Source organism: Hypanus sabinus, unplaced genomic scaffold (assembly GCF_030144855.1).
Source record: "Hypanus sabinus isolate sHypSab1 unplaced genomic scaffold, sHypSab1.hap1 scaffold_1944, whole genome shotgun sequence".
Taxonomy (NCBI): Eukaryota; Metazoa; Chordata; class Chondrichthyes; order Myliobatiformes; family Dasyatidae; genus Hypanus; species Hypanus sabinus.
Window position 1 is genome coordinate 443 of NW_026780041.1, and position 15,431 is coordinate 15,873.

A 15,431-nucleotide genomic window follows, 5' to 3' on the forward strand; every position below is an offset into this window, starting at 1 on the left:
GGGAGCATACGCGTCCTTGGACACCAAATCTGACTGACTGTGACGTGTCGACGAACGGGGGGGCAGGGGTGGTTTCGGGGGCAGGAGACGGATCCGCACTCCGGGGTGAATTGTCGGCATGAAATCCCATCGGCCATTTTCCAGCTCATTCCAGGGGCTGGTCCAGAACAGGGGCGCGCTTGACGAGGTCGTCCTCTCCCAACAGGCGAGCCTACACCGCTCCTGGGTGACCTGAGGGGGTGAGACCAACGGAGGAAGACAGGCAGGAAGGTGGCGGCAGGGGACGGGCGGGGGCAGACGTACCACGCGCTCCACGCCATGCAGGTGGGTCCCATTCCGGCGGAGAGCAGCAAGGACAGGAAGAAGGATTCGGTGAGTCCTCTGGCAAAGGCGGTGCCATGGGGGGCAGCAGGAGGGACAGGGACGCTCCTGAGTGAATCTCCCTCCACACCGTCCCATCGCACACTCCCGGGGTCAGACACAGAGTGAATCTCCCTCCACACCGTCCCATCACACACTCCCGGGGACAGACACACAGTGAATCTCCCTCCACACCGTCCCATCACACACTCCCGGGGTCAGACACACAGTGAATCTCCCTCCACACCGCCCCATCACACACTCCGGGACAGACACACAGTGAATCTCCCTCCACACCGTCCCATCACACACTCCCGGGGTCAGACACAGAGTGAATCTCCCTCCACACCGTCCCCACACACACTCCCCGGGTCAGACACAGAGTGAATCTCCCTCCACACCGTCCCATCACACACTCCCGGGGACAGACACACAGTGAATCTCCCTCCACACCGTCCCATCACACACTCCCGGGGTCAGACACAGAGTGAATCTCCCTCCACGCCGTCCCATCACACACTCCCGGGGTCAGACACAGAGTGAATCTCCCTCCACGCCGTCCCATCACACACTCCCGGGGTCAGACACAGAGTGAATCTCCCTCCACCCCGTCCCATCACACACTCCCGGGGTCAGACACAGAGTGAATCTCCCTCCACACCGTCCCATCACACACTCTCAGGGTCAGACACAGAGTGAATCTCCCTCCGCACCGTCCCATCACACACTCCCGGGTCAGACACAGAGTGAATCTCCCTCCACACCGTCCCATCACACATTCCCGGGGTCAGACACAGAGTGAATCTCCCTCCGCACTGTCCCATCACATACTCCCGGGGTCAGACACAGAGTGAATCTCCCTCCGCACCGTCCCATCACACACTCCCGGGGTCAGACACAGAGTGAATCTCCCTACGCACCGTCCCATCTCACACTCCCAGGGTCAGACACAGAGTGAATCTCCCTCCACACCGTCCCATCACACACTCGCGGGGTCTGACACAGAGTGAATCTCCCTCCACACCGTCCCATCACACACTCCCGGGGTCAGACACAGAGTGAATCTCCCTCCTCACTGTCCCATCACACACTCCCTTTGTCAGACACAGAGTGAATCTCCCTCCACACCGTCCCATCACACACTCCCAGGGTCAGACACAGAGTGAATCTCCCTCCACACCGTCCATCACAAACTCCCGGGGTCAGACACAGAGTGAATCTCCATCCGCACCATCCCATCACACACTTCCGGAGTCAGACACCGAGCGAATCTCCATCCGCACCGACCCATCACACACTCCCGGGGTCAGGCACAGAGCGAATCTCCCTCCACACCGTCCCATCACACACTCCCGGAGTCAGACACAGAGCGAATCTCCCTCCGCACCGTCCCATCACACACTCCCGGAGTCAGACACAGAGTGAATCTCCCTCCCCACCGTCCCATCACACACTCACGGGGTCAGACACAGAGTGAATCTCCATCCGCACCGTCCCATCACACACTCCCGGAGTCAGACACAGAGTGAATCTCCCTCCGCACCGTCCCATCACATACTCCCGGGGTCAGACACAGAGTGAATCTCCATCCGCACCGTCCCATCACACACTCCCGGGGTCAGACACAGAGTGAATCTCCCTCCACACCGTCCCCTCACACACTCCCGGGGTCAGACACAGTGTGAATCTACCTCCACACCGTCCCATCATACACTCCCGGGGTCAGACACACAGTGAATCTCCCTCCAGACCGTCCCATCACACACTCCCGGGGTCAGACACAGAGTGAATCTCCCTCCACACCGTCCCATCACACACTCCCGGGGTCAGACACAGAGTGAATCTCCCTCCACACCGTCCCATCACACACTCCCGGGGTCAGACACACAGTGAATCTCCCTCCACACCGTCCCATCACACACTCCCGGGGTCAGACACAGAGTGAATCTCCCTCCACGCCGTCCCATCACACACTCCCGGGGTCAGACACAGAGTGAATCTCCCTCCACGCCGTCCCATCACACACTCCCGGGGTCAGACACAGAGTGAATCTCCCTCCACCCCGTCCCATCACACACTCCCGGGGTCAGACACAGAGTGAATCTCCCTCCACACCGTCCCATCACACACTCCCGGGGTCAGACACAGAGTGAATCTCCCTCCGCACCGTCCCATCACACACTCCCGGGGTCAGACACAGAGTGAATCTCCCTCCGCACCGTCCCATCACACATTCCCGGGGTCAGACACAGAGTGAATCTCCCTCCGCACCGTCCCATGACACACTCCCGGGGTCAGACACAGAGTGAATCTCCCTCCGCACCGTCCCATCACATACTCCCGGGGTCAGACACAGAGTGAATCTCCCTCCGCACCGTCCCATCACACACTCCCGGGGTCAGACACAGAGTGAATCTCCCTACGCACCGTCCCATCACACACTCCCGGGGTCAGACACAGAGTGAATCTCCCTACGCACCGTTCCATCACACACTCCCGGGGTCAGACACAGAGTGAATCTCCCTCCACACCGTCCCATCACACACTCGCGGGGTCTGACACAGAGTGAATCTCCCTCCACACCGTCCCATCACACACTCCCGGGGTCAGACACAGAGTGAATCTCCCTCCTCACTGTCCCATCACACACTCCCTTTGTCAGACACAGAGTGAATCTCCCTCCACACCGTCCCATCACACACTCCCAGGGTCAGACACAGAGTGAATCTCCCTCCACACCGTCCATCACACACTCCCGGGGTCAGACACAGAGTGAATCTCCATCCGCACCGTCCCATCACACACTCCCGGAGTCAGACACCGAGCGAATCTCCATCCGCACCGTCCCATCACACACTCCCGGGGTCAGACACAGTGAATCTCCATCCGCACCGTCCCATCACACACTCCCGGAGTCAGACACAGAGCGAATCTCCCTCCGCACCGTCCCATCACACACTTCCGGAGTCAGACACAGAGTGAATCTCCCTCCCCACCGTCCCATCACACACTCCCGGGGTCAGACACAGAGTGAATCTCCATCCGCACCGTCCCATCACACACTCCCGGAGTCAGACACAGAGTGAATCTCCCTCCGCACCGTCCCATCACACACTCCCGGGGTCAGACACAGAGTGAATCTCCATCCGCACCGTCCCATCACACACTCCCGGGGTCAGACACAGAGTGAATCTCCCTCCGCACCGTCCCATCACACACTCCCGGGGTCAGACACAGAGTGAATCTCCCTCCGCACCGTCCCATCACACACTCCCGGGGTCAGACAGAGAGTGCATCTCCCTCCACACCGTCCCCTCACACACTCCCGGGGTCAGACACAGTGTGAATCTACCTCCACACCGTCCCATCACACACTCCCGGGGTCAGACACAGAGTGAATCTCCCTCCAGACCGTCCCATCACACACTCCCGGGGTCAGACACACAGTGAATCTCCCTCCAGACCGTCCCATCACACACTCCCGGGGTCAGACACAGAGTGAATCTCCCTCCACACCGTCCCATCACACACTCCCGGGGTCAGACACAGAGTGAATCTCCCTCCGCAGCGTCCCATCACACACTCCCGGGGTCAGACACAGAGTGAATCTCCCTCCACACCGTCCCATCACACACTCCCGGGGTCAGACACAGAGTGAATCTCCCTCCACGCCGTCCCATCACACACTCCCGGGGTCAGACACAGAGTGAATCTCCCTCCACGCCGTCCCATCACACACTCCCGGGGTCAGACACAGAGTGAATCTCCCTCCACCCCGTCCCATCACACACTCCCGGGGTCAGACACAGAGTGAATCTCCCTCCACACCGTCCCATCACACACTCCCGGGGTCAGACACAGAGTGAATCTCCCTCCGCACCGTCCCATCACACACTCCCGGGGTCAGACACAGAGTGAATCTCCCTCCGCACCGTCCCATCACACATTCCCGGGGTCAGACACAGAGTGAATCTCCCTCCGCACCGTCCCATGACACACTCCCGGGGTCAGACACAGAGTGAATCTCCCTCCGCACCGTCCCATCACATACTCCCGGGGTCAGACACAGAGTGAATCTCCCTCCGCACCGTCCCATCACACACTCCCGGGGTCAGACACAGAGTGAATCTCCCTACGCACCGTCCCATCACACACTCCCGGGGTCAGACACAGAGTGAATCTCCCTACGCACCGTTCCATCACACACTCCCGGGGTCAGACACAGAGTGAATCTCCCTCCACACCGTCCCATCACACACTCGCGGGGTCTGACACAGAGTGAATCTCCCTCCACACCGTCCCATCACACACTCCCGGGGTCAGACACAGAGTGAATCTCCCTCCTCACTGTCCCATCACACACTCCCTTTGTCAGACACAGAGTGAATCTCCCTCCACACCGTCCCATCACACACTCCCAGGGTCAGACACAGAGTGAATCTCCCTCCACACCGTCCATCACACACTCCCGGGGTCAGACACAGAGTGAATCTCCATCCGCACCGTCCCATCACACACTCCCGGAGTCAGACACCGAGCGAATCTCCATCCGCACCGTCCCATCACACACTCCCGGGGTCAGACACAGTGAATCTCCATCCGCACCGTCCCATCACACACTCCCGGAGTCAGACACAGAGCGAATCTCCCTCCGCACCGTCCCATCACACACTTCCGGAGTCAGACACAGAGTGAATCTCCCTCCCCACCGTCCCATCACACACTCCCGGGGTCAGACACAGAGTGAATCTCCATCCGCACCGTCCCATCACACACTCCCGGAGTCAGACACAGAGTGAATCTCCCTCCGCACCGTCCCATCACACACTCCCGGGGTCAGACACAGAGTGAATCTCCATCCGCACCGTCCCATCACACACTCCCGGGGTCAGACACAGAGTGAATCTCCCTCCGCACCGTCCCATCACACACTCCCGGGGTCAGACACAGAGTGAATCTCCCTCCGCACCGTCCCATCACACACTCCCGGGGTCAGACAGAGAGTGCATCTCCCTCCACACCGTCCCCTCACACACTCCCGGGGTCAGACACAGTGTGAATCTACCTCCACACCGTCCCATCACACACTCCCGGGGTCAGACACAGAGTGAATCTCCCTCCAGACCGTCCCATCACACACTCCCGGGGTCAGACACACAGTGAATCTCCCTCCAGACCGTCCCATCACACACTCCCGGGGTCAGACACAGAGTGAATCTCCCTCCACACCGTCCCATCACACACTCCCGGGGTCAGACACAGAGTGAATCTCCCTCCGCAGCGTCCCATCACACACTCCCGGGGTCAGACACAGAGTGAATCTCCCTCCACACCGTCCCATCACACACTCCCGGGGTCAGACACAGAGTGAATCTCCATCCGCACCGTCCCATCACACACTCCCGGGGTCAGACACAGTGAATCTCCCTCCACACCGTCCCATCACACACTCCCGGGGTCAGACACAGAGTGAATCTCCCTCCACACCGTCCCATCACACACTCCCGGGGTCAGACACAGAGTGAATCTCCATCCGCACCGTCCCATCACACACTCCCGGGGTCAGACACAGAGTGAATCTCCCTCCTCACCGTCCCATCACACACTCTCGGGGCCAGACACAGAGTGAATCTCCCTCCTCACCGTCCCATCACACACTCCCGGGGTCAGACACAGAGTGAATCTCCCTCCACACCGCCCCATCACACACTCCCGGAGTCAGACACAGAGTGAATCTCCCTCCTCACCGTCCCATCACACACTCCCGGGGTCAGACACAGAGTGAATCTCCCTCCACACCGTCCCATCACACACTCCCGGGGTCAGACAGAGTGAATCTCCCTCCTCACCGTCCCATCACACACTCCCGGGGTCTGACACAGAGTGAATCTCCCTCCACACCGTCCCATCACACACTCCCGGGGACAGACACAGAGTGAATCTCCCTCCACACCGTCCCATCACACACTCCCGGGGACAGACACAGAGTGAATCTCCCTCCACACCGTCCCATCACACACTCCCGGGGTCAGACAGAGAGTGAATCTCCCTCCACACCGTCCCATCACACACTCCCAGGGCCAGACACAGAGTGAATCTCCCTCCACACCGTCCAATCACACACTCCCGGGGTCAGACACAGAGTGAATCTCCCTCCACACCGTCCCATCACACACTCCCGGGGTCAGACAGAGAGTGAATCTCCCTCCACACCGTCCCATCACACACTCCCGGGGTCAGACAGAGTGTGGATCTGACACAGAGTGAATCCCACTCCAGTGGGGAAGTTTCCATAACTGATTTCATCTCGCCACCCCTCCCCCCCCCCACCCCCAGGTGCCCGGTCACCGAACAGCAAGACGGAGAGTTTCTTTGGAGAGTCCGAACTCTCCGATCGCTCCCGAGGGTCCGTTCCCTTCCCCAGGAGCCGACAGCAACACCGGCGCTCTCTTCCCCCTCAAGGTCAGTGTCGAGCTCTCACCCTCCATTTCTTCCCTAACTTTCCAATTCTCATGCCACCCTCTCATTCTCCTCCTCTTCCTCCAATTCTCCCTCTCACTCTAATTCTCCCATTCCCCTCTCACTTGCCCCTCTCCAATTTTCCCACCTCTTTCCAATTCTCCCCATCACGCACTCCATTTCTTCCCCTGACCCTCCAATTCTTCCCCGGTCCAGATCTCCCACCAGATTCCAATTCTCCCCAACACTCTTTAAAATTTTCCCCTCCCCTCCATTTCTTCCTGTCACCCTTGAATTCTCCCACTCACCCAATTGTCCCCCTCACGAATTCTTCCTCTCACCCTACAATTCCCTCCCTCACCCACCATTTCTCCCCCTCACCCTCCGTTTCTCCCCCAACCTCCAATTCCCTCCTTTACCCTCTCCCCTACACCTCAATTTCCCCACCTCAGTCCAACACCCCCGCTCTCTCGTCCTTCACCCCTCTGTATACAATTCCCCCCTTTCCAATTCTTCCGTCTCTCCAATTCCCTCTCTCCATATCTCCCCCTCCATATCTCCCACCTCCATATCTACCCCCTCCATATCTCCCCTCCATATCTCCCCCTCCATATCTCCCCCTCCATATCTCCCCCTCCATATCTCCCCCTCCATATCTCCCCCTCCATATCTCCCCCTCCATATCTCCCCCTCCATATCTCCCCCTCCATATCTCCCCCTTCCATATCTCCCCCTTCCATATCTCCCCCTTCCATATCTCCCCCTTCCATATCGCCCCCTCCATCTCTCCCCCTCCATCTCTCCCCCCTCCACCTTCCCCCCAAATCTCCCCCTTTTCATATCTCCCCCCTTCCATATCTCTCTGCCCGTCAATATCTCCCCCACTCCATATCTCCCCCCTCCAAATCTCCCCATCTCAAATCCACCCCTCTCCAAATCTCACTATCCCACTCCCCGTCTCCCCCAATCTCTCCAATCCCTGCCCACTCTCTCTTCCTACCTTTCCCTCCCCTCTCCTTCCCATTCACAACCCCTGCCTCCTCTGCTGGGCCCGGAAGAGTGGGGGAGGGTGCTCCCTCCCGGGAGGAAGATGCTGTGCGTGGGGGAGGGTGCTCCCCGCAGGAGGGAAGGGGAGAGGGGCGGGGTTTGCTATCGGAGACTCGCTTTGAGCCTTGCTTTCCCTGAACCCTTTACAGACGCCGACGGGTCAGGAGCTGAGGGAGATGGACAACAAGAAACGCCTGCACGAGGGGTCACAGACCGACGATGATGAGGCCGAACGCGGCAGGCATCGGGAGGCCAAAGTCCGGGTGAGAGACGGGAGTGTCCGAGGGGACGGTGGGGAGGGAGATTCACTCTCTGTCTGACCCCGGGAGTGTGTGATGGGACGGTGTGGAGGGAGATTCACTCTGTGTCTGACCCCGGGAGTGTGAGATGGGACGGTGCAGAGGGAGATTCACTCTCTGTCTGACCCCGGGAGTGTGTGATGGGACGGTGAGGAGGGAGATTCACTAAGTGTCTGACCCCGGGAGTGTGTGATGGGACGGTGTGGAGGGAGATTCACTCTCTGTCTGACCCCGGGAGTGTGTGATGGGACGGTGGGGAGGGAGATTCACTCTGTGTCTGACCCCGGGAGTGTGTGATGGGACGGTGTGGAGGGAGATTCACTCTGTGTCTCAAGCCGGGAGTCTGTGACGGGACGGTGAGGAGGGAGATTCACTCTGTGTCTGTCCCCGGGAGTGTGAGATGGGACGGTGAGGAGGGAGATTCACTCAGTGTCTGACCCCGGGAGTGTGTGATGGGACGGTGTGGAGGGAGATTCACTCTGTGTCTGACCCCGGGAGTGTGTGATGGGACGGTGGGGAGGGAGATTCACTCTGTGTCTGACCCCGGGAGAGTGTGATGGGACGGTGTGGAGGGAGATTCACTCTGTGTCTGACCCCAGGAGAATGTGATCGGACGGTGGGGAGGGAGATTCACTCTGTGTCTGACCCCGGGAGTGTGTGATGGGACGGTGTGGAGGGAGATTCACTCTGTGTCTGACCCCGGGAGTGTGTTAGGGGACGGTGGGGTGGGAGATTCACTCTGTGTCTGACCCCGGGAGTGTGTGATGGGACGGTGTGGAGGGAGATTCACTCTGTGTATGACCCTGGGAGTGTGTGATGGGACGGTGTGGAGGGAGATTCACTCTGTGTCTGACCCCGGGAGTGTGTGATGGGACGGTGAGGAGGGAGATTCACTCTGTGTCTGACCCCGGGAGTGTGTGATGGGACGGTGTGGAGGGAGATTCACTCTGTGTCTGACCCCGAGAGTGTGTGATGGGATAGTGTGGAGGGAGATTCACTCTGTGTCTGACCCCGGGAGTGTGTGATGGGACGGTGTGGAGGGAGATTCACTCTGTGTCTGACCCCGGGAGTGTGTGATGGGACGGTGCGGAGGGAGATTCACTCTGTGTCTGACCACAGGTCTGTGTGATGGGACGGTGAGGAGGGAGATTCACTCGGTGTCTGACCAAGGGAGTGTGTGATGGGACGGTGTGGAGGGAGAGTCGCTTTGTGTCTGACCCCGGGAGTGTGTGAAGGGGACGGTGAGGAACGAGATTCACTGTGTCTGACCCCGGGAGTCTGTGATGGGACGGTGTGGATGGAGATTCACTCTGTGTCAGTCCCTGAGAGTGTGTGATGGGACAGTTTGGAGGGAGATTCACTCTGTGTCTGACCCCGGGAGTGTGTGATGAGACTGTGTGGAGGGAGATTCACTCTGTGTCTGACTCCGGGAGTGTGTAATGGGACCGTGTGGAGGGAGAATCACTCAGTGTCTGACCACGGGATTGTGTGATGGGACGGTGTGGAGGGAGATTCACTCTGTCTCTGACCCCGGAAGTGTGTGATGGGATGGTGTGGAGGGAGATTCAGTCTGTGTCTGACTCCGGGAGAGTGAGATGGGACGGTGTGGAGGGAGATTCACTCTGTCTGACCCGGGGAGTGTGTGATGGGACGGTGTGGAGGGAGATTCACTCTGTGTCTGACCCCGGGAGTGTGTGATGGGACGGTGTGGAGGGAGATTCACTCTGTGTCTGACCCCGGGAGTGTGTGATGGGACGGTGTGGAGGGAGATTCACTCTGTGTCTGGCCCCGGGAGAATGTGATCGGACGGTGGGGAGGGAGATTCACTCTCTGTCTGACCCCGAGAGTGTGTGATGGGACAGTGTGGAGGGAGATTCACTCTGTGTCTGACCCCGGGAGTGTGTGATGGGACGGTGTGGAGGGAGATTCACTCTGTGTCTGACCCCGGGAGTGTGTGATGGGACGGTGCGGAGGGAGATTCACTCTGTCTCTGACCCCGGGAGTGTGTGATGGGATGGTGTAGAGGGAGATTCACTCTGTGTCTGACCCCGGGAGTGTGTGATGGGACGGTGTGGAGGGAGATTCACTCTGTGTCTGACCCCGGGAGTGTGTGATGGGACGGTGAGGAACGAGATTCACTGTGTCTGACCCCGGGAGTCTGTGATGGGACGGTGCGGAGGGAGATTCACTCTGTTATCTGACCCCGGGAGTGTGTGATGGGACGGTGTGGAGGGAGATTCACTCTGTGTCTGACCCCGGGAGTCTGTGATGGGACGGTGCGGAGGGAGATTCACTCTGTTATCTGACCCCGGGAGTGTGTGATGGGACGGTGTGGAGGGAGATTCACACTGTGTCTGACCGCTTTTTTTTTATTACAAAATCCTTTATTACAAATTTCGGTGCTATACAATATATACAAAACAGTGGCAAACACAATTACTGCACTACAAATAGACAATAGACATTACACCAGAATGTTGCCATCTCTATCCACGATGGCATTTACACCCCGCGGAGCCCAACGGTCTCGAAACTCTTCCAAGGCCACTGTGGACTGCGCGTGTTCTTTTTCAATAGTTACCCGGGCACGAACATACCCCCTAAACATTGCCAGGCAGTCTGCCCGGGGAGATCCTCCCGCCACCCGTTTCCAAGACCCTCGGATGGCGGATTTAGCCAGCCCCAGGAGCAAGTTGACTAGGACATCCTCATCCCTCCATGCCCCCTTCCTTACTGGATGACCATATATAAACAGGGTGGGACTAAAATGCAGCCAGAAGGCGAGAAGCAGCCCACGCAAATATGCAAAAAGAGGCTGCAGCCTCACACACTCCATGTACATGTGGTACATGGTCTCCTCCAGCCCGCAGAAGTGGCATGCGGGTGGGAAGTCCATGTACAAACTGAAAAACTTATTGCAGGGCACTGCCCTATGCAGTACCCTCCAGCCGAGATCCCCCAGTTGCATGGGAAGAACCCCGGCGTAAAGGGACTTCCAGTGGGGACCCTCCTCACCTCTGAGTGGAAGGACCGACCGCCATGGCGTGTCGGGACGGTGTACAAGAGCAAGGAAGTGGAGGATGTGGAGTAGCAGCCCATACAGATACCTCCTACTTGCATCCCTGAATGGGACTGTGGGTATCGATGAGAGACGGCTCAAGTTGTGCGGACACGGCTCCCGGAGAAGATTGCGGGGTCTGGGCCCGACCAGCAGCTCGGCCTGAGTCGGTCCACACAACTGAGCCGCACCGACAGCCACTGAGGTAGGGCAAGGGCCGGCCAGGACCCCGCCCTCCGCCTGAGGAGGGGATTCCCGGCCTGAGGCGACCATGTTCCAGACTCTCAGTAGGTCCTGATAGAAGCCGGGCAGACTCCGCAAAGCAGCACGGCTGACACCCGCCGGTGGTAGCCGCATGTCTTCATGAAGACAGCAGTCCCTCCGGAGGAAGAAAGTCGCCAACACGTGCCACCTGGGAGGGTGCTCGGCGTACAGGAATCTCTGCAGAGTCCTGAGGCGGAGAGCCGCCAGCTGCGTTCGGACGCACACCAGCGACTGTCCGCCCTCTCTCACTGGGAGACTCAAGACCGCTGCAGAGACCCAGTGTTTCCTGTTGCCCCAGAAGAAGTCCACTAATTTCCTCTGCAGTCTTGCAACAAACGGGGCAGGAGGGGCCAAGGTGACCATCCGATACCACAACATGGAGGCCACCAGCTGGTTTATGACCACCACCCTGCCTCGATAGGAAAGCACCCTGAGAAGGCCTGACCAGTGCCCCAGCCGGGCCATGACTTTCATCTCCAGGTCCTGCCAGTTCGCCAGCCAGGTCTCCCCAGAAGGACTCAGGTAGACTCCCAGATAGAGGAGACGCCGAGTACTCCACTCAAAAGCTCTCATCTCCTCCGGCAGGGAGTCCACCTGCCACTGACCCACTAAGAGTCCGGAACATTTCGCCCAGTTGATCCTGGCGGAGGATGCTGCCGAGAAAATGTCTTGGCACTCGCGCATCCTCCGCAGGTCATTGGGATCTGTCATCATGAGGAGTACATCATCGGCGTAGGCCGAGAGGACGACCTCCATGTCCGGTTCACGCAGAACCAGACCTGTCAGCCTTCGCCGTAGGAGGCTCAGGAATGGCTCGACACAGATCGCGTACAATTGACCGGACATGGGGCATCCCTGACGTACTCCTCTCCTGAAGGGAATGGGTGCTGCCAGTGATCCATTGACCTTAACAAGGCACTCTGCGGCAGAGTAGAGGAGCCGAACTCGGGCCACAAAGTGTGGTCCGAGCCCAAAGGCCTGCAGAGTGCCCACCAGGAAACTGTGGTCTACCCGGTCAAACGCCTTCTCCTGGTCAAGAGAAAGAAACGCTGCCGGGGTCCCAGTCTCCTGGTACAGGTGGATCAGGTCCCGTACTAGGTGGACATTGTCCTGGATGGAGCGGCCCGGGACTGTGTAAGATTGGTCAGGATGAATCACCTGTCTCAGTACTGAACCAAGATGGTTGGCCATTGCCCGGGCGAAGATCTTGTAGTCTGCGCACAAGAGGGAGACCGGGCGCCAGTTCTTTAGCAGGCGAAGGTCTCCCTTCTTGGGTAGCAGGACCACGACAGCTCTCCGCCATGAGAGGGGCAATTCCCCGGTGGCTAGGCTCTCCCCTAGAACAAGGCTGTAATCGACCCCCAGGACATCCCAAAAAGCCTGATAAAACTCCACACTCAGACCATCTAAGCCAGGGGATTTACCCCTCCGGAGTTGCCGAAGGGCAGCAGACAGCTCCTCCCCAGTCAGGGAGGCGTGCAGACGCGCTGCGTCATCAGGGCTGACCTTTGGCAAATCTTCCCAGACTTCACTGCACGCCCCCGCATTTGACGGATCCGGTGAGAATAAGGACCGATAGAAAGTGCGGACTTCTTCGATAATTTCGTCAGGATCCGTGATGGAGGAGCCATCAGCAGCCAGTAGCTCCACTAGCTGCTTTTGAACTCCCCGCCACTTCTCCAACGAGTAGAAGAAGGGTGAGCCGCGGTCCAAATCTTGCAGCATTTGGATCCGCGACCTCACATACGCACCTCGGGACTGCTGAAGCTGCAGATTCCTGAGTGCGTCCTTCTTCTCCTGGTATTCCTGCCACGTTTGATGGTCTCCACCGGTCGAACCAAGACGGGTCTCCAGGTCAAGCAACGCTCTCTCAAGCCGCTCAATCTCAGAGTCCCGCCTCTTTGTCGACCCCCTAGTGTACTCCCGACATAAAAACCGGATGTGGGCCTTGCCCACATCCCACCACAGCCGTAGGGAGCAGAACTCTCTCCGTCTCTCTCTCCAGGCGGCCCAGAACGCTCGGAATGAATCATGGAATCGGCTGTCCTCCAGCAGCCGGTTGTTAAAGTGCCAATACCCGGATCCCACCCGAGGGTGCAGAGGAGTAAATTCCATCCACACAAGGTGATGATCCGAGCACGACACCGGCCGCATGGAGGAAGCCGACACGCGGGAGACATAAGCCCGAGAGATATACAGGCGGTCTATCCGGGAACCCCCCTCTCTCGATCTTCTGGAGAAGGCGCTAGAGTCGGGGTGAAGATTCCGCCAGCTGTCCACCAAGTCAAAGGAGCCGTCTAGCTCCTTTAACTTTTTCGCTGATGCCGGGTCGCGTTGGAGGCCCGAGCGGTCCTCCACCTCGAGGGTACAGTTGAAGTCTCCCCCGAGGACGACGCAGTCCCCCGGGTCGATGGAACTCAGCAAGGTGGACAGCTGACAGAATAGGCGCGTCTGCATCACCCCGCGCCTCGGAGCGTACACGTTGATAAAATGTAACGGTATACCATCCAGGCGCACAGCCAGGTGGAGCAGACGGCCGGGCACAACATCTTGGACTCCTACGATTTCTGGCCGGAAGGTTGGGGCCAACAGGATCGCCACCCCACTAGAGTTGGAGCTAAGGTGACTCATGTAGACCCCGCCCTGCCACTCCAGGAGCCAAGCGGACTCGTCCCCCGGGGTGGTATGGGTTTCCTGCAGAAAACTCACCGCGTATCTCCCGTCCCTGAGGACTGAGAGATTGTTATATCTGCGGAGAGAGCCCCTGCTACCGTTCACATTGAGACTAGCTATGGTAAGCTTCATGTCGGAAGCACACTAGGCCTCAGCACCAGTCCCCTTCCCACTAAGAGCAATGGTGCCCTCAGCCGCACTCTCCCGAAGAAAACCGAGAATATCCTTTGCTTTCCGGGCCCGACTGCTACCATCGCTACCCTGTGACCCACCATCTCCCGAAGGAGCGAGGCTGCTTTTCATCCTGATGTCCCGCACCAGGTCATCCAGGAAGGATTTCAGCTGCCGCCTGTCATTCCCTGACACAGCATTCCTCTTCCCCTTCCCCTTCCGTCTGAGGATGACCCTCAGGGACTTCACCAGCCTCGGCATGCTAGGCCAGCGAAGCGAGGCTAGTTTAGGCCGATGCTTTGCACCAACGGAGGAGTGAATAAACTCTCTGATCTCCTCCACAGGTATCAATGGGGACTTCTCTGGAGGGGTGAGGATGTCCATTGTCTCGCTGTCAAATGAATCCCCCTCCAACCCCTCACTGCAGACAGATCCCCCACCGTCCTCCTCAGGTGGTGTATAAGGTGGCTGCCCCTGTAACCTACACTGCACAGTGGGTACCTCCCCCATACCTTCCCGCTCCACCGTCGCAGCAGTCTTACCCACAGTTGCGACGATGGAGGGAAAATCCCAAGGGACTCCCTGCAGGCCATTAGTTGATGGGGTCGGCATGCAGGTTACATCACCCTCCCCAGGAGACAGGCATGAAGGGGACCCCAGCAGCTCTGGCCCAATGGATTCACTGGCAGCCTGATGCTGACTGTGAGAGAGCCTGGCCTCCTCTCCACCTGTACTACTTAATACATTTGCCTCCAGGGAGGCGCTGACTGCTAAGTCCTGGGTGGAGGGCTCCAGGTCTGTTTTAGGCGTGCAAACAGGCCCAGCACGAGCTTCATGCATAACCACACCACCCACCCCAGGACTGGTGTCTACATCTGGGGATTCAGGGTTAGACACAACTCCCACCTGGATCCCCACCCCTTTCTGGGACTCCCCCTCATCTGCATTCTCTGCTCTCTTGGGGGAACAATCCCATCTCTTCTTCAAGCCGGAAGAGCACACAGGTGCGGAATTCACCGACAGCGCGGTACTCTCCGCTCCTATCGCCCGTCCAACCGTACGCTTCCCCGAGTCTCCCCCTCCACCTCAGGGCAAATGGG

General features: G+C 58.7%; 1 protein-coding gene across 2 annotated transcripts in view; it reads left to right on the plus strand.

The window, feature by feature from the left end:
• Positions 1–208: 208 nt before the first annotated feature.
• Positions 209–15,431, plus strand: part of LOC132387527 (arginine-glutamic acid dipeptide repeats protein-like) — a 44,465-nt gene continuing 29,242 nt past the window's right edge. For both annotated transcript variants that reach the window (XM_059959897.1, XM_059959898.1), the window contains exons 1-3: positions 209–372; positions 6,697–6,822; positions 8,016–8,129. In XM_059959897.1, the coding sequence (XP_059815880.1) occupies positions 319–372; positions 6,697–6,822; positions 8,016–8,129 (294 nt within the window). In that variant the 5' untranslated portion in view covers positions 209–318. The remainder of the gene's footprint in view (positions 373–6,696; positions 6,823–8,015; positions 8,130–15,431) is intronic.